Genomic DNA, 26,567 nt, shown 5'->3' on the forward strand with positions numbered 1-26,567 from the left:
TATAAAATATTATAAAAAAAACGTGTATTTATCATTTTTCTATTAGAAAATGGTGTAAAATGCATTCACGTCTCTGTATCTTCCGTTTTAGATTTTAAAATCAAGATAAAAAGCTTTCAGAAATCGTGGCCAATGAGCCAAAAGCGAACAAGTCTACGGGAAAATACAAAGGAAACTGTAGGGGGCCGATGAATTGGACCGACAGATACTTAATTTTTTTTTTTTTTTTAAAAACGATTAAGAAAGTATTTATTAGTGAATTAAATTTAAAAAAAATACATGCTTAAAGATGTTTAATATATATATATATATATATAAAGAGAAAATATTACCTTCATCGGTAGAGCTAGTCAGTACTTTTTATTGGTACGGACCCCCAAAAAAATAAGTTTAGGCATGGCAAAATAAAGAGCGGTGCTACTCTGCTATTCAGAGTGCACCGTTTAATCTTACTGTTAATTAAAAATTATTATTTTATTTATTATTATTTTATTTATTTATTATTTTAAAATATTTTTTAAAAATTTAAAAATATTAAAATATTAATAATTATTTTCTTAATTATTAAATAAAATATAAAATATAAAATATATAAAATATTAAAATGAAGATAAATAAAGTGAACAAAGTAACATTTTTTTAGAATAAAAAGCAGAAAAGTGAAAGATCGTGTAATAATAGCTGAAACAAAAAGAAAAGAGAGAGAAAAAAAACATGGAAAGCATTTTTTACTGACCTTGACTAAACTTGTCTTTTTAAACAAGGTAAAAGAAAAATAATGATAAATTTATAATTAATTTTACAATTATTTTATTTAAAATAAATAATAATTAAATAAAAATAAAAATATATTTTTATAGAAAAAAATTTTATACATCATATTATCATCTTATTTTCATTCCATTAAATATGATGTGACATATTTATCATTATTAAACAATTATTTATTATATATTTCTTTATTATATAATAATAATAAATATGTCACATATTATTTAGTATGATCAAAATAAGATAAAAGTGTGATATATAATATTATTCTTTTATAAAATATCATAATTTTATTGACTGATTTAAAATCAATTATAAAATAGTTGGGCGGCTGATAAGCCTGATATTAATATATTATCGTCGTCCAAAACGGTCCCCATTTAAGCTCCCCGATGTCCCCATAAAATTAGGTTCACCTTATTCTCTAAGCAATTATGGACAGTGCCACAGCAAATGCAGCGACTGGAATCCCGGAGGTGGTGCTGAACTCTTCCACCGGCCCCAAGGCCATGCCCGTGATTGGCTGCGGCACTGCAGCAGACTCCAACGCCACCTTGATATCGGCCGTCCTGGAGGCGATCAAGCTCGGTTATAGGCACTTTGACACGGCTTTCGCGTATGGATCGGAGCAGGCTCTTGGAGAAGCTATTGCAGAAGCTCTTAGACTCGGCCTTGTTGGCTCTCGGGACGAGCTTTTCATTACTACCAAGCTGTGGCCTTCTGATGCTCATGCTGATCTTGTTGTTCCAGCTCTACAGAAATCAATCCGGTCAGACTGAGTACTCCTGGTCAAGCAAAGCGCAGGATTATCAATTATGCATCTTTGACTTTATTATTATTATTATTGGTGATTTTATTTTTTAACGTATGTTTATCTAACTATTTTATAATAAAATTTTTTTTATAATTAACGAATTAATCATATCACTAATTTATGAGATTATTTTAACGTAATTCCTTTGTAACTTAGTATTTTCCTTTTAATATTCTTACATGATCTGCATGACCAAAAGAGAATGGAGGGTGCCTTCTAAACAATTTATCTAATTTGAGTAATGATACATTTAACCACTTGAATGAGTAATGATACATACTATCCATATATATATATATGTATGTATATATATGTTTTTTTTTTTTTTGCCACTTGAATCAGATTAAAAAATTTTAGAATATGAATTTCTTGCATAATTTAAAAAAAAAAATCAATCAACCAACATAATTCTATAATTTAATTAAAAATTGATTCAAAAAATAAAAGAGAGTTAATTTTTATAAAATTAAATTTATTTTTAATTAAATTACATGATCGTTAATTGATTAAATTTATTTATTTTTAGATTATGCAAGAATCATTTCTTTCATATTTTCAATCCAAATTCAAAGAGCAATAGGAAAGAAAATGTGAGGTCTCATTATCTTTTATATTAACTCCTACGAACAAACACAGAAAATAAATTCATCAAATAGTTGTTCCAGCCAATCATGTTTTGAGTGACCAAATGGGTGCAGGGCTCTTCAGCTGGAATACCTAGACCTCTATCTAATCCACTGGCCCATCAGTGTTACACCTGGGAAGTCGGCATTCCCTTTTGATGAACAGGACCTGATGCCGATGGACTTCGGGTCTGTGTGGGCAGCCATGGAGGAGTGCCAGAGACTTGGCCTCACGAAGTCCATTGGAGTCAGCAACTTCTCCTGCAAGAAGCTTGAAAACTTGCTCTCTACAGCCACCATTCCTCCTTCGGTGAATCAGGTGAGTCTATTTTTCACGAACATTATATTTATTGTTTGTGTCTGTGCATGTGGACGACGAGCAAGTGCGATGTACAAAGAATAATACTCAAAAGGTGATTATTTGTGCAGGTGGAGATGAGCCCAGTTTGGCAACAAAAGAAGCTAATAGAGTTTTGCAAGCCAAATGGCATTATCGTGTCCGCTTTCTCTCCTTTGGGAGCAAGTGGAAGTAGTTGGGGCACGAACCATGTCATGGAGAATGAAACGCTCAAGGAGATTGCGAAAACTCGAGGGAAGACTGTTGCCCAGGTTGTATCATGTAACTTTGAAGACTGTAAAGGCCCAAGCTTCAATTGTTTTTGGACAAAAATATATATATTTTTTATAAGTAAATTGGACAAAAATATGAGCATTTTGGGAAAAAAAATCATCATATAAGAGGAAAATATAAAGGATTCCAATTTCCAACAGAGTTAAAAAACCATGTGCCATGGACATAATTTCACTCAGTTTTTTGGTTGAGGTTGCATCTAGACTTCCGATCATTCAGGGACCACAATATAACTTTAACCCATATCTGTATTGTTTGTGTCTGCATATGTAATACACACACACACACACGTGTGTGTGTGTGTGTGTGTGTGTGTGTTGAGCTAACTCTTAAGATACCTACTCCATGGCAGGTTTGTCTTAGATGGATTTATGAGCAAGGGGTAGCTCCAATTGTGAAGAGCTACAACAAGGGGAGGTTGAAGGAGAATCTGCAGATATTTGACTGGGCGCTATCAGAGGATGACTCTAACAAGATTGGTCAAATCAAGCAGCACAAGATGATGATCAGGGAGGAACTTGTTTCTGCTCGTGGACCCTACAAGTCCATTGAAGAGCTTTGGGATGGAGAGCTGTAAAATTTAAGTGACTTCTAAATTGAGAGGATGCATGCTATATTGCTATTCCCTTTCTTTAGAGGGTTTGAATAAAAGCCTGCTATGTGACAGTTACTGCCTGCCTTGCATGTATTTTACCTTTATTCTCCAACCTTCTCATCATCATCATCTGTAAGAAAGTCTACCGAGATTTCTTCGTGATTTGATGAGAAAAGTGAGACAATGTATTTTCTTCTTGATTTGAGTAGAGTAAAAACTCCAATAAAGAATGTCATATTACTCCAGAAAAATTATTTTTATTATTTATACATTTCCATATTCATAGGCAAACATTTCCATTTGCATCAAATGAGTACAAATGCTTGAGCTCTGGGTAAAATTAACACCCTCCAAACACAGAATGTCAGATGTTTCCAATTCACCCAGTCAAGATAAAACTTTCTTCTTTGCTCGTAATATTCACCAGATGCTTTAAGTATATTTCATAAAGTAAAATCTGGCCAAAACCCAAGTCAACACAAAATATAATGTTAGAACCGCCGGCACAACAACACTGCTCTCCTTTCTTAAAGATTCCAGAATGTCACAAAAAAAATACACCCATCCAGAAGAAAATGCAATCGCATCTTCAGGGCAATTCTGGTACCGTTTTATCAATCTGACATCCAGCAATTTCCAGGGATAGAGTTGGATATTTCAGAACAGATTTAACAGTTTCTAGATGCTTGCTTTGCTCCTGATGTAGTATCAGCTGAAGTCTTGAACTCAATTCTTAGAAGACTGAATATAGAGTCTAGTCTCGACTTACGAAATGCAATCCATTCAGCAAAGCGTTGTAAGTCTTCTCATTCATCGAAGGATCCCTCTTCCTCATTTCATCGAGCAGTTCAAAGGCGTCGTTGCCCCTCCCTTCCCGACACATTCCCTCCAACAATGTTTTGTATGTCAACAAATCAGGAGACATCGAATTGCCGAACATATCAAAGACGGCATCAATCGCGTCCTCAAACCTCCGTCCCAACGCAAGACTGCAAATCACAATCATATACGTACTGCTACTCGGAACCAAACCCTTTTCCCTCATTTCCTTATAGAAGTCATAACCCTTAACCCCCATTCCCTTCTCACACAAACCCTTCGCTATATACCCATACGTATATGCATTCGGCTCACATCCATACAGCCCCATTTCACGAAAAACTCGAATCGCCTCATCGACTTCTAGGCACTTTGAATATGCCTTTATAATCATATTCAACACGAAAGTGTCCGGTATCACACCCAAAGCCTTCATTTGCCTTGCCAACGACCGGACCGAATGCAAATACACATAACAAACATTCAACTTGTTGAACCTTCTAAGCAATGAATTGAACAACAATGAATAAGTCTCGAGCGTGGGTTTACAATTCTCTGAATTATACATTTTTTTATAAACATCGAAGGAGAGATTGAACAGAGATCTTCTAGCGCAACAGAACTTAATAATAGAGTTGTAAAGAGGCACGCTAATATCACAAGCGCCGGCGAGTACCTCTTCGACGATTGTCTCGGCGTGGCGGTAGCGCTTGCCCACGATGAGGATCTTTATCATGGTAAAGTAGGTAACATGGTTGTGTTTGTAGCCACGCTGCAGAGCGGTCCATCTGAAGATGTCGAGGGCGAGATCGGGATCGGATTGGGACCAAAGGGCGTACTCGACGTCGGAGGGATTGAACCCCGGTTTGAGCTTCTGGACCCAAGTCTCAAACTGCTTTTCCAACGGGGTTTTGGTTTTGGGGTTGGGGATTTGGGGCTGAGGAGTTGGGGTTTGGGAGGTTTGAGCTTGGGGTTGGCCGGGTGAGGAGGAGAAGAAGCGGAGGCAAAGTGAGAGGAGGACGGGCGTTGAGGTGAGAGGCGGAAACGTAGGTGAGAGAAGGTTGGAGTTGCGGAGAGTGGAGATGAGTAGGCGATGCAAGGTTGAAGGCATTGTCACTGTAACACCAACAGAGGCGAAGCCGAGACGCAGAGAATAAGATTGTCTTGTTAAGCCAGAACTCTAAGAATAGGCCCAACAAGCGAAGTTGAGTAGGCCAAATTATAAGAATAAATATAGATATAAATTATTATTAAAAGTATCTATTTTGTATATATGATATGATATTATTTAGATTATATATTTTTTTAAGTGAGTATTGAGAATAATTAACTAGAAGCAGCTACGCAGTAAGTATAAAGTGTGCACTGTTATAGTGGCTTCTCTTTAGTATTACTCTTGATTATAATTATTAACATTTTGAATACCATACTGGCCAAGGTACTGAAACGAAATATTTTAATATGGGTATCGTTTCGTATATCGTTTCGTATATCGTTTTCGAATAGTTGATATAAGAATAAATTATATATATATAAATATATATAAATTATATTCCAAAATAATAATCTATATACGAATAAATTATATATAAATACATATATATTATAAATAGTCTAATATGAATTGAGAGTCAAAAAATAAACTTGTAATTTGAAAAAATAAAAAAAAAATTAAAGGCTAAAATATCGGCCGGTACAAACTAAAATACAGGGCGATACGGCCGGTATGAAACACCTAGGATACCTATACCAGCCACTGGGCCAGTACGAAAAATTTCGACCGTACCAGCCCATACGGTATGAAATTTAAAACACTAATAATTATTATTATTATTATTTCTCTCCATTTTTTTTCTAATTTTCCTTTGGGAACCGAAGTAATTCTCACATACATTGCTTAAGAAATAGATGTACAAGTGGTTAATTAGATTGGGTTTTTTAATCATCCCCATCCTTCGAGATTCACAAATTATATGTAAAAATTATAATTTATGGATTTAGTTCAGTCTTATATTATATTGAATATGTGAATTTTGATGAAATTGAGAGAATATTTAATCTAAAGTTGATTCTTTATCAAGTGAAATTGAATTATATAAATAATTAGTTCTTATAATCAGTGACTTTACACTACACAGTTGTTGATGTAGATTTTTATTTTTTTATTTATTTTTCTTTAGAAGGTTTGTGATATAGGACTGTTGAATATAATTTTTAACAAGTAATACTAAAGAGTTTGCTAATAATATTGGCCAGGTGGAATCGCAATATACACACCTTATTTTAAGTTTATATTACGCATATTAAGCTTATCTAATCGCAATGTTTTTCTTGTCTTATTATAAATGATGTCGTATTATATCCTCAAGCTTATATTAAGCATCCGAATTTTATCATTATTAATTTTCCCTTTCTAAGAGTAAAAGCCTTAAAGATGCCCAAATTATATTTAATAACTCTAGTACCAATAAAAAAATCCAGTACTTTAATGAGATAAATAATGATTATGAAGTAGATTTTTTTTGTTTTTAAGAAAATTTGTCATAATTCATTCATCAAGAAACTTAAATTTATAATCGGATACATTATGAGATATTTTTATATCAAACATGATATCATAAATCAAAATAATGTATTTAGAACTCCATCAATACACTATTTTTATTTTGTGACTAGTCTGATTTTTACTATTGCTAATATTCTCTATAAACAAACGTTTAAGAGATAATACTTTATGTTTAAACAAAAATTTAACCTCACCATTCGTAGAGTGAGAGGACTCAATCTTTATAGATAAAAGTCTGAAAGATGAATTGTTTTTTTTTAATTAATAATAAGAAAACTAAAAAGAAAAACAATAAGATAGATGCGAAAAATAATAGATTACAGTTTATACCAATTTCGATAGCCTTCGAAATCCATGACCGCATGTGAAGATAATACGCTCGTCTCTTTTCAGCCACAAAGATTAAATCTGAGAACCCTGCGCAGATGAGATAGTTTTTGATGTATATGGATGGTCAAAAATTCAAGAAAAATTTTAATTATCATCTCTTTTAATATTCTCAACATCTCAGAACGTGATATTAAATAATTAATTTATAAATTTATTATAAGTAATATTCGAGGATAAAATTTCTCAAAATGCAAATATGCAGCAGCGTTGCGTACCGAAGAAACGGTCCCCTAATTTTACTGGACGAATGACCTATATAAACCCGGCAACGAGACGGAGTGAGCGCAAGCTGTAAAACCAGAGAGAGAGATCGGGAGACAGAATGCCCAAGATGAGTTTGAGCTGTGCGTTGAAGGCCTCCCCAATTTTCTTCTTGTTGCTAATTTCCACTTTAGGTATCATGCGACTGTCCTTTTATGATTAGTTTTTCTATGCGTTGCTTATCGAATGTACTGGATCTGATTATTCGTATTCGGTTTATACCAAAACAAAGTGGTTTGGGTTTGTGATTCCGTGTGATTTTGACTGTTGGGTTCGTTTTGCTTTATATTCTTCAGTTTCTGCGAAGTCGAAAGATGTGACTGAATTACAGATCGGTGTGAAGGTAAATTTTCTTTTTTTTTAATTCGATTATCTATTTTTTTGTAATTGATGTTATAACCGGGAATGATTTATAGCGTTGCATCGGGTGGCGGATTTGAAAACTTAAAAAGAAGGAAGAAAAAGAGAGAAAACGTGTGTCGTGTAAAGTTGCTTTTTTTGGGTGATTTTGTATGATGTGCAAGTATGAAGAAATTTGTAGGCGAAATAATATTGTTGAGGAGGTTGAATTGGTATGTTTCTGAATATCGTAGGATCTTTGATGTTTTTAGTTGTCTCTTTTAGCATGGAAATCACGGAGACAATATAGTAAAACAGAGCGGTGATTATGGTGTTGCCATTTGGTGCATTTGGTGAATTGCTTTTAGCAGTTAGAGATAAGTTCTCAAGTTGGGATAATTGAGCTGTGGGCTCTTTTAACAAGATTGTTTCCTCTTCTTTCTAAATACATTTTTAGTGAAAATTGATTGATAACCATGGACCTCTAATAGTTTGTTTAACTTACATAGTTTTCTTATACGAAATGGCTCTTTTTTCAAAAGCAGTCTTCTTTTTATAGGGTCATGTAAAGGTTTGCCTTATCTCATGCTCATATTACCGTCCGATTCTTCCTTAATAATCGGATGCGATATGTTTTTGCAGCACAAGCCAGATTCTTGTGACATTCAAGCTCGCAAAGGCGATAGAATCAAAGTACACTATCGGGTAAGTTTGCTTGCAGATTTAGCTGGTTATTAATGCATTATAGGCAACTTACTTCTAGAATTGATAATTTTCATGTGTATCAACACATCACATCACAAAGTTTAAATTTATAGAATTTTGTAGGATATTTTGTTTATCAAGGCGCTGACTTCTAATGGCTGCATCCTTTGAAGGTGGTACAATCATTCTGCTATGCAAAACTTTTATTTGTGAGCGGTCAAATTAGTTGCCTGTTGGGACTTGAGTTAGTTAATTGTCCCATGAACTGGTGGAGTTGAGCAACTGAGGTTTACTTTCAGTAGATTTCTCTCGTGAATAGAATGAATTTTATTTGTTGTCCTTGAATATAATGAGAAACATTTATTTGTTTACTTCTTGTACACTCACATATGTATATGCTTCTACGTTTATGTGTACTAAGCTTTGTCCTTACTTATTGCAAGGTCAACAATTAGCTGGGTTTATTTCAAAATTGCTCTATGGTTCAGTTATAACTTTGAAACCTGCATTATACTTACGACTTGCCACTTATATTTGCAGGGAACACTCACAGATGGAACTGTTTTTGACTCTAGTTTCGAAAGAGACTCTCCAATTGAGTTTGAGCTTGGAACGGGTCAAGTAATAAAAGGTGTGCGGTGGCCCTTTTGGGTTGCAAATTGTTAGGTTTTTGGTGAATGAATAGAAGATGACTGGTGTTAAAATCCTGTTTACTTGTTGAAACAGACAAAATTAAGAATATAGTTCATGTGGAGAGCCTTTGAATATAGATGATTCCACTATAATGACATGAAACCATGACTCTTTGAGTTTGTTTAATATTTGCAAGTACAGCTATGAATCTGTGAATAGTACTGGCCATGGACCTTTTCTTTTTTCAGAGTCATCTGTAGGTACCTATATGAAAAAAAAGAGTCATCTGTATCCTAAGAAAACAGTTGAGCATAATATTAGAGTGTGTACAAAGTGCTCGTTCTGCAGTGAGAGAATTTTTGGCAGTTCCTTCATATTTATGTCGAGCATAGATACTGAGGATTATGCACTTTACTTGACTCATACATGCGGCTTAAGCTTCAATCATCTTTCAATTACAGTGGTTCACAATCAGAAGCAAACCTTTGTTTATAAAGGGTGCCTGCCTTTTTGTTTAATCTTAATGTTATATGATAGTGAAGATTGGTTTATTGGTAACTATGCATAAAGTATTAATGCCTGAAATTTCCTTTTTCTGTTTTTTAGGGTGGGACCAAGGATTACTTGGAGCGTGTGTTGGTGAGAAGCGGAAATTGAAAATACCTTCAAAACTTGGTTATGGGGACCAAGGTTCTCCACCAACCATCCCAGGTAACATTTTCACTGGCTGCTCACTCCTCAAGCATAGGCATTGAATGCAGACCTGCCCTGCCGCTTTCATTGATGAATTTTAATTGGAATGTTTATGATGAAAAGATCTTGGCATTTGAATTTGATTTTGTGATCTGTGTGAATTGAGTAGGTTGAGTTTGAACTGTAAAGGTTTGTCTTAAAAAGGACCAAGCACCAAGTACTGAGCCTTTTTTTTTATTGGTAACCACTTTTTTTTTATTGTTAACCAAGTACTGGACTTACTACCACTGGAAAATGTATGCAGTGAATTTCCATCAAGTTACTAGTATTTTTGTATTGAGATTTGAGAAATTAAATATGTAGAACCCGTTGGATTTTATTGTAGGCAGCCAAATTTAAGGACCTGTAGGCTAGCTAAGGTTTTATGTTGCAGCAGAGATTTGTAGGGTCTTGGGATAACTAGGGCTACAGTGAATTCTTTTCCCTGAAATAGACCGAAATATTAGGGTGGATGTTCCTAGGCTCTGAACAGTAATCCAGGACGAGTGTTTTGGCCTTTTGTGATTGTTTGGGGGCTATTTGACTCATGTTATTTTAGGATTTTAAAGCATAGGATTCTAGGGAAAGAGAAGGTGAAAATTCCTATCTAGTCTTGACTAAATTTGATAGGAAATTGCTGGAAAATTCGAAGGAGAAAAAAAAAAAAAATTTTATTGGCACCAGGTGTCCGGGAATAGCGTCCCGACTAATCCCTGGGCTGCGCAGGCCTCGGCAAAGAGTTTCCAACAAATGCACCTCGGGTTAAAAAAAAGAGAAAATAAATGGGAAAAGATAAGATAAACTTAAGCATCACCCATAGTATCACACCTTGGATAGGATTGTATCACATGATTCTCAAACTAGGTTATCCGTTAGATTATATATATATATATATATATATATAGTTAAATCTAATTGAACATGGATTTCTTGGGTTTGGTTAATGTCTTTGACCCTCAACTGGTCTAGCTGGGTTTTTAAGATCCGCACCTTCAAGTTTTTGGATACAACAAAAAAGGATGATTTGCTTTCAAATGTATTTCACCCGATTAATGGTTGAAATTTGTAGCAATGTAAAAACATCCTTTATCTTACCATCTGGTATATACTGCATTAGACAACATAAGATGTGAACATGAAAAGTTAAACTCGTAAAAGTCGCGTGTCTCCTACACACAACTGTAAGTACCATGCATTATTTGTTAGTTTAAATTTGATATGCATTTTGTTTGGAAAATACAGGTGGTGCAACGCTAATATTTGAAACGGAGGTTGTTGCAGTGAATGGGAAAACATCAAGTGAAGGAAAAACAAAAGATGCCGAACTGTAGTTGGAGTCTTGAATCTTAATTTTTTTTTAATCTGTACTTTTAGATTCCCCTGGTATCTTAATTTGGTGATCCAAAACAATGTTTTTAACTTTTTACTTTCAGACCGTAGAGAACAATCGGCATTGAAACTTTTAAATGGGATGCTGGTCTCTGTATCTTGATTAGAGATATATCTAGGCAAGCCTTTTCATTTTTATCATATAATTGGCTGGATTCTTAGACCATAAATTATAATTATTCATGTTTCAAGTGTGAGCAGTGTCAAAATGGTCACCAAGCATTAAGATATTTGCCTGGAAGCATAAGATCTTGACATTAACTATTGTTGGGATCTATCTACAACCAGGCTTCATGGTCAGTGGTGACCTCTTCCGCTTACCCTCATGAGAAGTGGATACTGGAAAAGTGGCTTTGGATTTCTTTTTTGCCATCTAGATCAGGTCTATATCTTTTATTTTTTTCTTTTTTCATAAGAGGGTGGAAATTATGGAAACTAAAGCCTGGGACTTCACTCATGAGAGGGTGACATTCTTCTAATCCTTATGTTATGATAGCAAGATAGAATGAAAACGTGAAATTAAGCAAGAGGAACATCTAAAATATTAGAATTTAGGGTTCATTCAATTCAAGTAGATGACTCTAGTTTGGTAAAAACTTATAACTCAAATTTCCAGTGGTGCTTTGCTGATTCAACACTGCCAAAATCTAATTGTGGTAAAGAATTTGATTAATAGTTTATTAGAAATAGATCCGACTGGTTTTCGAGGTGATTTCATGATATTTTTTAATGAAAAATTGGCATGTTGCCAACAACTGTATGAATGACAATGGCTTCTTGGTGTTTTGGAGCTAAGGAAAGGAACGGTATTCCAACATAGGTAGTGCTAGTGTGCCTCCTGCATGCCTACTATTACTTTTTTATTTTTTTACTTTATATTTTTTTAATATTTAAATATTTATAAAAAATAAAAAATACACCAATACGATAATAGTCAATTGCTTAATCAGTAAGTAAAAGAAAAAAATTTAAAAAAAAATTAAATACATGAGTAGTCAAAATGAGAGGATAAAATGAGACGATATAATAACAGTATTCATTCCAACATAGCAATAGAGCTAGAATAAGGCCGATTGAGGGCTTTTGTTTTTTTAGATGTTAAGAATGTTCTAAAATATAATGGAAAATGATAGGAATCCTGTTGGGAGATCACGTTCATTTATCTCGTTTCAATTTTTTTTTCTTAGTTTTTTTTTATGTAGTGATTAAGAAAATATTATTTAATAATATTGCGATTTTTTTTCTTTTTTAAAAAAATACTTAAAAGTGTTACAAAAATTGTGAAATTAAAATTTTTTTTTCCATATCATTTTTTTAACACTTTTAAATATTTTTAAAAAAAATTCACAATATTATTAAACAATATTTTCTTAATCACTACATAAAAAAAAAACTAAAAAAAGAAAAGAAAAAAAGAAACAGGATGCTTGAATGGGATCCCCTAGCAGGATCCCTAGTATTGCCTAAATATAATAGTAGTGAAATAATTTGTAAATAGTAATAAAATAATAAAAATAAATAAATAATTTTAAAATAATTTTTTTTTCTAAGCAAGCTAATTTCATTACATATTATAAAATATGATATATGATGAGGGGTGGGGTTCCCCAACAAATACCCCAATACAGTAACCACAATGCAAAAGTAGTAAAAAAAAAGAAAAATAAAACGAGTTCTCGGACTAATTTCTTGGTCACTCATGCCCTACAAAGAAGACTTCGTCTTGAAAGATGATTTGTTGGTAAGCCACCGCTGGAAGCGGTGTAATTGGGTGCACTGCATTCAATTGTCTTAAGATATTTCTTGGAGAGATTCGTAGTCCCTTTTTCAAGATCATCGGTTAGGGAAAACGATAACATAGTAGGAATCTTGGCGTCGAAAGGATAGAGCTGCGGCGGAGCAATAGTACTTCCGCATACCAGTAGTGGCTCATGTAGACCACACGCCGATGGTTTGGAAGTGAGGTGGGGCCGATCTAAAAGATCAGAATGTGGGAAACCTACTAGTACGATGTGTGTAGCTGACAGAGTTGTCAGGGCGCAACGGCGTGTAAAGCCCACGCGTAGAAACAAGCCCCGCGTGAGGGCCATGTGCTAACATTTTTGGCAATGTTCCACGTTGTTCCAGTAGATCAGCGACTGTAGAGTGGAGTGGTGGGGCGCGTGTCGACTAATGGTGGCCGGGATGCAATAGATTTGAGAAAAACCAAACTGGTGGAAGGGAGAAGAAAAAAACACTACTATAAAAACATATTCACACACACGTAGTGGAAAGGAAGAGGAAAATGAGAAAAAAATGTAAAATGGCTCCACCCTCCTCTCCGGCAAGATTTGTCAAAGGGATTTGGCTTTTCTAGAGAGAAGTCAAGGCTTCTCTTTCTAAAAAAGCTGGGGGGACCCTCTATACTTGTGTGTTTTGCTATTTAGAAATAGAGAGACGGATCGGTCAGGTGTGAAGTTTTGTTTTTTACCAGCGAATAAAAACCTGCCACGTATGAATTTCGATAATATTGAGACTGTGCGCTCGAGATCTCTCTCTTCTCTTCTCCAGTTTTCTCTTCTCTCGAAACCCCCACCCCTATTGGCCTCTCTCTCTCTCTCTCTCTCTCTCTCTCTCTCTCTCTCTCTCTCTCTCTCTCTCTCTCTGTATGTGAAAATAATTGTCCCGTTGGCCTCATCCCCTGTCTCCCACCATCCTTTCGAAACCCCCTGTCGACTTCCAAGACTTGTAGCTTCCATCGCTTGAAGAATCTGAGGTTAGATAAATGAGTTTTTGACTTAGTAAATTATGTTTGGTTGCTTAGAAAATGTGAGAAATAATGAGCCTTTGATTCAAAATGATTTGTAGCTCTCTGAGGTTAGATAAATACTGTTTGGTAAATGAGAAAATTCTAATTTCGAAACCCCCATTGCAAATCCAAAAACGGAACCACCTCTCTTATCAAGTTAACACTTAGCAATACCACGCCTTGAAAGAATTCATTGATATTTGGACTCTTTGTGCAGCCTTTAAAGCAAGTAGGCCTCCATCATCGTGACCAATAAGAGCAAGCACCCCCATCACATGCCTCCATGATAAGACACCACCCCCAAATCCATGCACTAGAACAATATCAAACTAGCCATTTGCCTGCAATTGGTCAAGGAGCTCTTGAAAGCGTATCGACGTAAGTGCTCTTTGAAATCTTAGCAACGGAGACATGTAAATTGAGAATCAAAATGGGAGAGGGAGAATTGATGAGAGAATAATCGAACGGGGAGTGGGAGAATCGCGGAGAGGAGAAACGAAATGGGAGAGGACTTGGGGGAGGGGAGAGAAGAGTGAAATTAAATTGATTCAATAAGGTGTGGTTTATTGTAAGATAAATATATCTTATAGATGTTGAAATCCTATTGACCAATATATATTTTTTTCTCTTTTCTTAAAAATATCTGATAAAACTTTTGTTTACCAATGTAGTATGAGATTTGAGATATTATTTAAAAAAAAAAAAAGAATTGGCAAAAAAATTGACGTGAAATCGATTCATTGTTCTACGTTCACATTACATGCAAAAGAAAACCCCCCAGTCGACAGTCACCGCATTACGTACCCCTTCCAAGCTTTCATCATGCGAATCGAGGCTAAGAAATAAAAAAATTATTATTATTGGATTATTATATGAAGACGATGGTATATGGATAGAATGATCTAGAGTCCCGCTTCTAACTGGTCAGGCTGTTTTTTGAAGTATAACAGCCCTCCTTTGATGAGCTACTACGTCAGAAATTGCACAAATGCATCAATAGTCTCAACCACACACAATTGATCTTTCACCACGAGTCCATCCCTTTCATCCCTTCTCTTCCGTTAGAAATTCATCTCATCACTGCCCCTTCCTTTCATCTCCTCTGTTAGAAAATCATCTCACCATTGCCCCTCCCTTTCATCTCGTCCGTCTCTTTGCACTGCCGACCATCTCAGTCCGTAAGCAATACATTTTAACAAACACCTTGTATGCACACTATGTTCTCCATTGCAACAGCCCTTTTGCATTTCTATCATCATTTTCCTTGATACAAACAGTCAACCAACAAGGTTCCTAACAATCTCTAAAGAGGTCGTTGCGAAAGGGTCTCTAAAATATGTTACTAAAGCTAAAAAGTAATTAAAAATCTCAAAATACTTGCACCATTCTCAGCATTTTTAGGTCTCCCTCAGCAACAAAGAGATAGAGCGAAAACTTCGTTTTTCTCTTGATCCGTTCGTAAACGCAATTGGTCAGTGGAGGCAATCAAACGCAATTGTCTGCCACACAGATTATTGCCAACTCTCATCTGTATAAGAAGAAAAGCAGCTAGGAAATCTAGAAGACAACGACAGTCGAGTCAAACCCAAGGAAGACGTTACCGGAGTATAAAAAAAAAATTATTATCTTTCATTTTCAAAATCTCGATAAGAAAAGTCAATGTGACCAACTAAGGATCGAATCCCTTCTCCATATAAAAGAAAAAAAAAAACTCGATAATAGAAGATCGATGAAGCAGATCAGAGACCCATGACACATCCCATTAGCTTCAAGATACCAAATATATAGAAATCGAGTGTTGAAACCCGAATTTCATAAACGTCCCCACCTTTCTACTTCTTACTTCTCGCCACCACCCATGGGGTGCAAGGGGTAAGGGTCCGAAATCGTGAAGAAGAGCTTCTTATTTTCTGATGTAGTGTTGGTTCAGGATAAGTGTGGTAGAAATCTTAGGTGTTACTCTGTAATTGGCAGGCTGTTATTTAGTTAACAACAGCCTGACTAGTCCTAAAGATTTCTCTTCTTATTGTTTATATTTTTTAAAATATTAGTAGAGTCACTTAAACTAAACTTATTTATTTTTATTTAATAATTAAGAAAATAACTATTAATAAAATTGAATATATTTTTAATGATTAAAAATATTAAAAAATGATGAAAAGAAAAAAAAATTAAATACACTAGTGGACACCCAACACAGCAGTCGGCTAGCACTAGCAGTTCTTTTTTTTTTTTTTAAATTTTTTTTCCTTAAACATTAAGAAATATTTTTTTAATATTTAAAAAAGTACAAAAAACAACCGATTCAATACACTTTTTAACATTTAAAAAAATAAAAAATAAAAAATAAAAATGCACCTCTTGTGCAAATGCTCGGTAAAGCTATCATTTCTCTTATGATTTATTATTAAATAATAATAATAATTTGATCTATATCTCTCGCACCCACATTCTCTGGAACCATCCCGGCCCTTCATCCACTTCTCTCACTCCCTTAAGCTTAAACCCTTTTTCGAACACTCTAGAACGACCTGTTCAACACAACTCCCCCACCTTCCCCTAGTTTCCACGCCATAAAATCCCCAGCATCTCGTTTCTTCTAGCCTCCTCAGCAAGCATTCTCTTTCACTCTCTAGAATTCTCTCGCACTCTAACTTAAGCCTCTCTCTCTCTCTCTCTCTCTCGCATTCGATTATTTCTTGTTCCTTCTTCGACAGGGTAGAGTGATGGATGAGGATTTCGACATGCCCCCCGCCGACGATATGATCAACGATGACCTCGATCTCCCCGAAGACAGCCCCGTTCTCAAGGTTGGTGAGGAGAAGGAGATCGGCACGCAGGGCTTGAAGAAGAAGCTTCTCAAGGAAGGTCAGGCCTGGGAAACTCCCGATAGCGGCGACGAGGTCGAAGGTACTCATCTCTTTCTTTTACTCTCTTTCCTTCTTTCTTATTGATTTTAAAAAAAAAATTTATATCTCATTTTATATTTATTGTTCGTGCAGTGCATTATACTGGAACTCTGCTTGATGGCACTAAGTTCGATTCGAGCCGCGATAGGGGGACGCCGTTCAAGTTCACTCTCGGTCAAGGTGAGCCATTTTTGTTGGATTTTCGATGTTATTTTGAGGTTTGCTTATAATGACTTGATTTGGTCTGCCTTATGCGACATTGTGGTTATCGATAAAGTAGGGAACCCCTGCCGAGCTAAATGACTTAAATTAGTATAAGAACTGCAATGTTTGTTTCAAATTGTTACTTATCTAAGAACTATAAGAACCGCATTTTTCTTTGAAGGATTTTCAATGTGTTTTGAAGCTTGAAGGGGCATTTCTGGGTGGCATTTGATGATATGTCCTACAGTCCTAGGAATCCCGAGATGTTGAAAAAGTGGGCAAGGCTTGCTTTAGGTCTTGAGGCATTCCAAGCTGTCTGCGTTGGGTTGTTTGTAAGCTTGGGTTTCCTCACCAGGGACAGGCACCAGGAGTGACTCATGTGGCAGTAGATTTTTAGTTATTCTTTTTGCACAGGTTATGGATTCTGATTCATGCTCTTTGAAAGTTGATCGACCATAAGGGGTCAAAACAGTGCATCAATAACGATCTTTCAACGTCTATTTCTGGATTATTCATGCAAGTTGCTGATGTATTAACTTGTAAGCGACGGTTGACGAATGAATCCTACATGGATGTGCAGTATCAAAACCCGAAAATGAGCATGAATAACAATTGCTAATAACGACCCCAATATACTTGCACAACATCGGTAAAGTTTTGGGTCTCGTTTGCCCAACAAAAAATCTTTGTATAGAAGAGTTGGTTTTATGAGTTTCGGGAAATGATGTGGTGAATGCTGGTAGGATTGTATGTAGTAGAGGTGTACAAAACCTCGATGTTTGTTATACTAGTTGATTTTGGTTTTACGTAGGCTGGGCTGAAACATACAGGTTCTGCTTAATATTTTGTTCCTAACAGTCTACCATTTTGTGATTGAAAATTCCGGGATCAGCGTCCTTTTCTTATCTTTTTCTTTCCACTTTTAGGAAAACTATTTCAAACATGCTTTTAGTTTGAATTTACAGCTTACTTTGTTGCCTACGAAGATTTAGGTGAAGCACCATTTGTCTGACATGCTTTTTTGTGTGGTTGCAGGAGAAGTTATTAAAGGATGGGACCAAGGTATCAAAACCATGAAGAAAGGTGAAAATGCCATTTTCACAATTCCTCCCGAGCTAGCTTATGGCGAGCCTGGTTCTCCTCCCACCATTCCTCCTAATGCAACCTTGCAATTCGATGTTGAATTGCTGTCTTGGACTAGTGTCAAGGACATATGTAAGGACGGTGGGATATTTAAGAAAATTCTCACGGAAGGAGAGAAATGGGAGAATCCGAAGGACCTTGATGAAGTGTTTGGTATGCTAATACTTTTCTAGCTTTTATGTGCCTTTTATAATGATTATTTGCATTGTTGTGCTGTTTTAATAACATAATTGTACCCGATAACCCCTTAATACCCTACCTCTTTTTCTTAATGCAGTTAAGTATGAAGCTCTTCTTGAGGATGGAACACTCATTGCAAAGTCAGATGGACGCGAATTCACTGTCCAAGAGGGTGTGTTCTCTTATTTTTATTAAACAATGCCACTCTGAGGTACATGATGGGTTTGCCTAACTCAATTCCCTCATATGACCAGGTCATTTCTGCCCTGCATTGTCTAAGGCTGTTAAAACAATGAAAAAGGGGGAAAATGTGCTTCTCACAGTGAAGCCACAATGTAAGTTGTCTTCTTGAAGATGTTCTGTTGAAGCTAATTATTCTAGTGCGATTTTCTAATTTTGTTGGCTGTTGGTTTCAGATGCATTTGGTGAAAAGGGTAAGCCAGCTTCTGGTGGTGAAGGTGCAGTACCACCAAATGCAACACTGCAGATAACTCTAGAGTTGGTATCATGGAAGACTGTATCAGAAATTACCGAGGACAAGAAGGTTATTAAGAAAATTTTAAAGGAAGGAGAGGGATATGAGCGTCCAAATGATGGAGCTGTTGTTAAAGGCAAGATTGGATTTTTCTGAAGTTAATTTGAATCTTTACAAAAAGTTGTACGTCCAGTCCTGACAGGTTCCATTATTTTTCATCTTGCAGTGAAATTGATTGGTAAATTGCAAGATGGTACAGTATTTTTGAAGAAAGGCCATGATGATGGAGAAGAGCTGTTTGAGTTCAAGACAGATGAAGGTAAATACTGAACCTTTAGTTGGACTTTGTTCACTTTTGCTACATACTAAATAGTGGACTGGACTTGTCGGGCAGAGCAAGTTATCGAAGGGCTTGATAGAGCTGTGATGACAATGAAGAAGGGTGAAATAGCCTTGTTGACTGTTGCACCAGAATATGCATTTGGATCCTCTCATTCTCAGCAGGAATTGGCCGTGGTTCCTCCCAACTCTATTGTTTACTATGAGGTTGAGCTGGTATCTTTCATCAAGGTTAGTTCAGAGTCTGGGCTTGAATTTATTGTATGGATATGGTAACTCTTCGGGATAAAGTTTTATCAAAATTTGTGGGTGTTGAGCTGATTTATTTTTATTTTTTTATTTTTTTATTAATGGCTTCTTTCAGGAGAAGGAATCATGGGATATGAACACACAAGAAAAAATTGAAGCCGCTGGTAAAAAGAAGGAAGAAGGAAATGTACTGTTCAAGGCTGGTAAATTTGCAAAGGCTTCCAAGAAATATGAGAAGGTAACAAAAAGGAAATAGAAAACATTCCTCCTGATGCATTTTTCTTTTATTTAGTAATGAAACTATCTTGACCCCAAAAAAGAGAGTAAGGTAAATAGAACGTGGAAAATGTCAAAGGGTTGTTGGGTGTGTTTGTCTTTGACTTGAACAATCTTTCGTGTGAATAGGCTGTCAAGTATATCGAGTATGATTCTTCCTTTGGTGAGGAGGAGAAAAAACAGGCCAAGGCAGTGAAGGTTGCCTGCAATCTGAACAATGCGGCTTGCAAGTTGAAGTTAAAAGAATACAAGGAAGCTGAAAAATTATGCACCAAGGTTACTAGCCTTAGTTCGAGGTCTTTGGCTTTGCGGTTGCCATTTAGGCTGTATATCTTTATAACTTAATTGGTTGTGAATGTGTAGGTGTTAGAACTTGAGAGCAGAAATGTTAAGGCTCTCTACAGAAGGGCTCAGGCGTATATTCGACAGGCTGACCTGGATTTGGCCGAGTTGGATATCAAGAAAGCTCTTGAAATTGACCCTGATAATAGGTAGGTTCTATCTCCTGATACTTCATATAGACTTCTATTCTTTATTCCTCAAAATGGAAAAATTACTCCAGGTCTCATTCATAATTTTTATGCAATGCGCTCCTGATTGCTATAGACTCAGATACACACAAAACAGTACAAAATTATTTTCATCCCATTAATATGCTGCTTTTGTTATATGCTGAAACAGGGATGTGAAGCTAGAGTATAAGACCTTGAAGGAGAAGATGAAAGAATATAATAAAAGAGAGGCAAAGTTTTATGGCAACATGTTCTCGAAGCTGAATAAGTTGGGATCTCATGAAACAAAAGTAAGTGAATCCTACCATTCTTGTGACTGGCTGTGATGCGTATATTTTATAATTGCCGCTGTGATGCTTAAACCTGCCTTGGCTTTGATATGCAGAAAACAGAAGCTAAGGAAACTGAGCCTATGAATATAGACAGCAATGCATGAGCGGGCTGAACATGAACCTCTAACTTCCATATGTGACGAGAGAGAGTAAATTATGAAACACGAACCTTTTCAGGGTCCTGCTGCCCTTTTGTTTTCTTTAGTATGGGGACTTCTATTGGCATTTTGAGAATTTCAAATGGATTTTCTATTCTGGTGATTATTGACATAAAAATCTTATTTCAGAACTGGCTATCAATAGAAGAAATTTGAAATGAACTGGTGTTTCCACCATATGATGGTAATGGTATTGATGTTCTCATAATTTAATATGAAGGGGTCATATCTTTGTTAAAAGCCAGGCAGGGGAATGCTGTTGTGTCTATATTACGTACCCCTGAAACCCAAATTAAAATAGAAGGTAGTTAGTTTTAAAGAGGTTGGTGGTTGTCTACTCGACGTCGTTCCAACATGGCTGTTTGGCTTGTTGGGATAGAAGCCAACAAAAAAAAAAAAAAAAAGCAAACAAGCCGTGAAATGCAAGAATGAAGCTGTTTCGGCTTCACCTAGCGCCGAGAGGCTTATAGTGTACTTATGGCTCTTAAATGGGCTCTTTAACAATAATAAAATTCACAAAAAGTAAATTTATACAGTATGTTAGATTGTAAGATTATTTTTATTAAAATTATATTAATTTGTAGCATTTCTATACATCAAAAATTCAAAATTCAAAAATTCAAAATTGAGGGGGGGATAGATGTATCGGGCCATAGGTTTTTTCTAAAAGTTAAAAGCGTTCCAAGGCCAATTCTTTTCCTACTGTCGACTTAATCGTGCAAAAAGAATAATTTCCTAAGATGTAATCCGATCTGTACAAACTGAAATAGAGCATACCTCAAGTTCGAGAAACATTGATTTCATTCCAACGAAATATGATTAAAATATATATCTGATCTTACACAATCCGAAGATAACACAACATAAAGAATGTAATATACTCTTAACAATTCCTGACTTACACGGTAGCCATTCCAAACAGATTGGAATTAAGAATTCTTGCCTCTGCACTATTTTTGAGGGTCATATCCCTTTAAAACCTTAGTACAACTTTATGTTGAGGAATGCCACAAAAGGCAACAACAATGATACAATATCCCTTTACACAGATGATAAATGTAAAGACTAAATATGTGCCAAGCATGATGAAATCGCTTCAATTCGTATCTGCAAAACCCCAGATAGCAGGTATGAACTGCTAATGCTTGGTTGGCACATCGGCTCCACTAAGGGAGAACTGAATCCCCAGTTCAAATCCTGGGAAATCATTTTCCAAGATTGCTAAAAAATAAAAATAAAAACCCTAAAGGTCAACTCACCTGCTCGCCTATCAGATCCAGACCAACAACTAAGAAACTGAATCCTTGGAATAATAGAAAATAGAAATGAATTCCTTGGGCAGACAACAAACTTCTCACCGAGGCAGTTAACAAAATGAATGCGAGTGCCAGTTCCTTCCTATACAAACGGTTTCTTCTACTTTTCCCAGTTTTCTTTGACATCTCTAGTTTGTTCAGCTCTTCCAGGCCTGAATCCGAGGACGACCTGGGAAGACTGATATTTTCCATTAGTGGATCAGATTCCTTCTCAAAGGCAACTAGGTCTGTCTCTGATGATCTTCCCAATTTCTTTGTGACTATCCACTCATAAGAACTACCAAACCGAAACAATCCAGATATCATGGCATTAAACTTGGTCACGGACATTGTGTTCTCAAAAAGCAGGTAAGGAACTATAAATGGGAATGACCGTGGTGCAGGAAGGATGTTTAAGATAGACATGATTCCGGGAACATAACAGACAACCCAAGCTGGTAGATGAGCTTCTGGCATGAACATGGTCATGGGAAGAATGATGCAGAAGAGAGTGAATGAATAAAATGGCAGGATAAGCTTCCTTAGGAGGAAGAAAAGAAATATCAAATTGGCTTTCTTGGCCAAACTCACCTGGAATATGAAAGCAACTAACATTAACATGAGACATAACAAACTGGAAGCTGAAGTACTTCATTTCCAAAATCAAAGCCACGCAATGATGAAATAAGCAACTTAATTAGAAGGATACTGGAATCATTTTGTTTGTTCATTGGTTCATCTTTATGTTTGAAAGTCTAAATGGAACTTTCCTAGTTTGTTATAGGAGAGAGCTACGATTAGTCAATCACATAATCCTTTGTTTCCTCAATACATTAAGATTGAATTGAATACCTTCTGAATTTACGGATAATCAAGGTTGCTACACTTTCATCATATTCAATTCTTTCTGGTAACTGCTATATGTGATATAATGCAAATTACATCATAAACAGATGAAACTTCCATACCTTTGAGCGGAGTATGTCAACAAAGCACAAACGGAACAGCTGCATCGGACCTGAATGCCATCGATGTTGCTGTTTCTTATAAGCCTCATAGGATTCTGGGAGCTCACAAAGGCACTGCAAAAGTAGGAGTAAGTTTATGGATCATCTCACGAAGTGTAAAATTCTTTGTGCATGGCAATTCGTCACACCTTAACATCATTCAGATATATGAATTTCCAACCACAAAGATGAGCACGAACAGCAATGTCCATGTCCTCAACAGTTGTTCGTTCCAACCAGCCACCACATTCTTCAAGAGCTTTAATTCTCCAAACGCCAGCAGTTCCATTAAACCCAAAAAAGTTTATAAACATGCCATTGACCTGTTGTTCAACCTCAAAGTGAAATGATAAGTTTATGTTCTGCAATCTTGTAAGCAAGTTCTCATCCTTGTTCACAAATGACCACCTTGTCTGGACCAATGCCAGATCATCATTCCCCTTCACAAAAAAAGTACACAAAAATTTGTAGTCAGATAATAAAAAATTTGTACATCACCTATGTCTGCAGAAAAATCCAAACATTTTTTTCTTTATTAAAACAAAAGCACTAACAAAGTCCATAGATTATCAAGGTCGTGGGTTTGAGGAAAGGAAAAACACAAGTTCTGAGCAAGAAAGATATCGGGAGTTGCTAGAAGAATATGAAGCTTGGATACTAGCCTAAGGGGCATTACCAGGTTGCAGATACACTAAGTAGAAATAGCAGCAAGAAGTGGCTATTTGAATACCTTCATAGAACTACAAGATTATTGGTTGTCATGCGAGAAGTAGATGATTTTTATCTCATTTAAATGGTACTTATTCCCCTCATAAGAAAAAAATGACATGTGAAGTCACCGAAGATAGGTGTAACTCATAAATAAATTAATAAATACTACTTGAATTTGTTTGTGCTTAAATGTGCACGTGTAAAACATATGCATTGGAGACGTAAACAAATATATAAGCTGGCAATCTAAACAAGTTCTTTTCTACTAAGAGTGCTTTCAATCAACACAAGCTTTTAAGCATGCTGAATCGAATAGAGTCCTTAATAGAGAAGATAATGATTGCGAGATTACCTTAAAATAAGGAATGGTTTTCTTCAAGAAGTCGGGTCCTGGTTGAAAATCTGCATCAAAGATCGCCACAAACTCATAATCTTTTACATAATCACAGCTCATTGCAGATTTGAGATTCCCGGCCTTATAGCCAGTGCGAATCAGACGATGTCTATATAATATGTGAACACCCCTTTGTTGCCATTTCTGTACTTCTGCCTTGATAAGGAGTTGCACATCTAAGTCATCAGAATCATCTAAAACCTGTACAAGCATTCTCTCCTTTGGCCAGTCCTGGATACAAACTGCTGCAATAGATTGTTGGTAAACCTGTTTGGCACCCAAGCACAGCACAGTAGGTGTTAACAACTACTGAGAAAAAGGGTAAAAAAACAAAACAACATACAAGCATGCAAGATTTAATAATGAGTGATTAATCACGTCATGTCCAAAAAGATGCTGGAGGAGCGCACTACAAAACTAAATATAAGCAACCAACTACCAGGCAGCAATATGGATGTCTGTCTACCTAGCAACTACAGTTCTCAATTTCCATATGCATCACAACCTAATGTTAATTCCAAGTAACTGCAAATAATTACACAAACTGTTATACAACATCCTAGAAGACATGACATCAGGCAGAGAATTCCATAGTGAAGATGAATAGGCAACAAGCTTTCATATTACCACGACTATTGCACTACTACTGCAATTGGTAAATAATATTTTGAACTACGAAAAAGGTCATCCTGAAGAGAAACCAACATTAAACATTGAGGTATACTAAAATTACACTCCTAATTGTCCACGGAAACACAAATTCACAGACTAGACCATATCAGAACTTCAACTTGAATTGAAAACTCATCAACACAAAGCGTTCAACAATTTCAAGTAATGCCCAAAGAGAAGTCACTTCAATATCAAGAGAAAACAACCGCCAATCTATCAAACATGTTTAACAAGCTCAAAACAACTAGCATCGAATATATATGAGCGACTTGTCGCTTACCAGTGACGCGTTGATGAACAACTTATCAAGTCAACAGAAGTATCAGTATCCAACGTGTAGCTTAACTATAGAATTCAAGTGCAACAATACAATAATTTAAGTTCAATTTACAAAAACAGTGTTAAAAGGGACTTGGGACCTACATGTTCTTACCTCCCTCTCATTGCACATTGGGATTTGCACCAATACCATCGGATAATAATCAGCATTTGCATTCTCCGCATCAGCGGCATATTCCATCAGTGCCACGGGCTTCAATCTCCGGAATTTGATCCAGAAACATCCGAGAATCAAGGCGATGCGGTCCACCGACTGAATCAGAAACAGCACGATGCATACATTGGTTAAGCTCTGCAGCGGCGGAGCCAAGTAATTGGCGCGAATGTCCAGCCAATTGGCGTACACGAACCCTACCATTCCCAACACCTCGGTGGCGGACGCCACGGAGGGCGGCCTGAAATGCCATCCTTTGAAGTAAGCGACGAGTTCGATGGACAACAAGAGCAGAACCACGACCAAGAACGCCTTGATCGCGCGGTAGAGACGCGAGGAGGACGAGTCGGCGGCGGAGTCCGGTGAGGAGATCCGACGGTTGGCAGTACGGATAAGGGAAAAGAAGGCGGTGGTGAGGGAGGCGATGGAGGCGGCGATATGCTGGAACCTCAAGAGGCAGAGCCAGGAAAGCTGGCGAGCGCTACGAGCGCGGCCCTTGTCGACCGTCGGATCGGAGCTGATCTGGACGGAAAGAAAAGAAGTGGAATTAAGAGGAATGTCAGAGGAAGGTTGGGGAAGGAGCTCCAGGTCCTTGTCTCTCTGCTTGTTCCACCATTCCTGGAACTCGTAGTTCGGAGCTCGAGACATACGAGTCTGTATAAATCCAACACTAACAGAATGTATGGGGTAGGAATATATGGGAGATGGATCTACGTCAGAAGTGATTTGCTTAGTGAATGTGAGGAATCTGTGAGTGATCCAGAGGAGGAAGACGAGGGGCTCTCATCAGGCGGGGCTCAGCCTCAGCTCAAAGCTATATTTAGAAACAGCGCACACCAAGTTTAGCGGGGGTTTGCGCTCTCTCTCTCTCTCTGTCTGCTGTTTGTTTTCTTGCGCATAGTATTTTAAGCGATGGCCGATGGGTTTATCAAATTAAAGGGTAGAGGAAGCAACTAAGCATGTGCGGTGCGTTCCAGCGGCTTGTGTTCACATGGATCTGTGCTGACGAGAGTGACACGCACGGATATTCATTTTATTATTTCGAGAATTTTGATCGCTTTGTACTAATCAAGGAACAGTTTGGATTTACGAGTTTAGATGAGTTAAAATGATTTTTAAATAATAAAATAAAAATTAAATTTTTTATTATATTTTATATAAA

At 36.5% G+C, this 26,567-nt stretch overlaps 5 protein-coding genes across 6 annotated transcripts; 3 read left to right on the forward strand and 2 right to left on the reverse strand.

The window, feature by feature from the left end:
• The first annotated feature begins 1,116 nt into the window (after positions 1-1,116).
• Positions 1,117-3,685, forward strand: LOC109008517 (non-functional NADPH-dependent codeinone reductase 2-like). The gene is made up of 4 exons (XM_018988632.2): positions 1,117-1,540; positions 2,284-2,527; positions 2,638-2,817; positions 3,192-3,685. The coding sequence occupies exons 1-4, from the start codon at positions 1,206-1,208 to the stop codon at positions 3,414-3,416; spliced, it is 984 nt and encodes a 327-aa protein (XP_018844177.1). The 5' UTR covers positions 1,117-1,205; the 3' UTR covers positions 3,417-3,685.
• A 28-nt stretch (positions 3,686-3,713) lies between these two features.
• Positions 3,714-5,441, reverse strand: LOC109008516 (pentatricopeptide repeat-containing protein At3g25210, mitochondrial). The gene has a single exon (XM_018988631.2). The coding sequence runs from the start codon at positions 5,362-5,364 to the stop codon at positions 4,189-4,191; it is 1,176 nt and encodes a 391-aa protein (XP_018844176.1). The 5' UTR covers positions 5,365-5,441; the 3' UTR covers positions 3,714-4,188.
• A 1,958-nt stretch (positions 5,442-7,399) lies between these two features.
• Positions 7,400-11,459, forward strand: LOC109008515 (peptidyl-prolyl cis-trans isomerase FKBP15-1). The gene is made up of 6 exons (XM_018988630.2): positions 7,400-7,604; positions 7,767-7,813; positions 8,452-8,514; positions 9,055-9,145; positions 9,754-9,858; positions 11,122-11,459. The coding sequence occupies exons 1-6, from the start codon at positions 7,532-7,534 to the stop codon at positions 11,208-11,210; spliced, it is 468 nt and encodes a 155-aa protein (XP_018844175.1). The 5' UTR covers positions 7,400-7,531; the 3' UTR covers positions 11,211-11,459.
• Positions 11,460-16,523: 5,064 nt separating this feature from the next.
• LOC109008514 (peptidyl-prolyl cis-trans isomerase FKBP62-like) lies at positions 16,524-21,046 on the forward strand. Of its 2 annotated transcripts, none has more exons than XM_035685214.1 (13): positions 16,524-16,966; positions 17,059-17,145; positions 18,205-18,465; positions 18,590-18,664; positions 18,747-18,827; positions 18,909-19,103; positions 19,194-19,286; positions 19,362-19,537; positions 19,671-19,793; positions 19,961-20,107; positions 20,195-20,322; positions 20,513-20,637; positions 20,729-21,046. In XM_035685214.1, exons 1-13 carry the CDS (start codon positions 16,783-16,785, stop codon positions 20,740-20,742), a joined length of 1,689 nt encoding a protein of 562 aa, XP_035541107.1. In that variant the 5' UTR covers positions 16,524-16,782; the 3' UTR covers positions 20,743-21,046. The 2 variants fall into 2 exon arrangements, with proteins under 2 accessions (XP_035541107.1, XP_035541106.1); XM_035685213.1 differs by having other exon boundaries at positions 20,513-20,633.
• A 585-nt stretch (positions 21,047-21,631) lies between these two features.
• Positions 21,632-26,310, reverse strand: LOC109008513 (probable xyloglucan glycosyltransferase 6). The gene is made up of 5 exons (XM_018988626.2): positions 25,346-26,310; positions 24,199-24,507; positions 23,285-23,575; positions 23,097-23,210; positions 21,632-22,719 (listed from the first exon to the last, which is right to left on the reverse strand). The coding sequence occupies exons 1-5, from the start codon at positions 26,051-26,053 to the stop codon at positions 22,084-22,086; spliced, it is 2,058 nt and encodes a 685-aa protein (XP_018844171.1). The 5' UTR covers positions 26,054-26,310; the 3' UTR covers positions 21,632-22,083.
• Positions 26,311-26,567: the final 257 nt, after the last annotated feature.

Source organism: Juglans regia, chromosome 14, assembly GCF_001411555.2.
Source record: "Juglans regia cultivar Chandler chromosome 14, Walnut 2.0, whole genome shotgun sequence".
Lineage (NCBI taxonomy): Eukaryota > Viridiplantae > Streptophyta > Magnoliopsida > Fagales > Juglandaceae > Juglans > Juglans regia.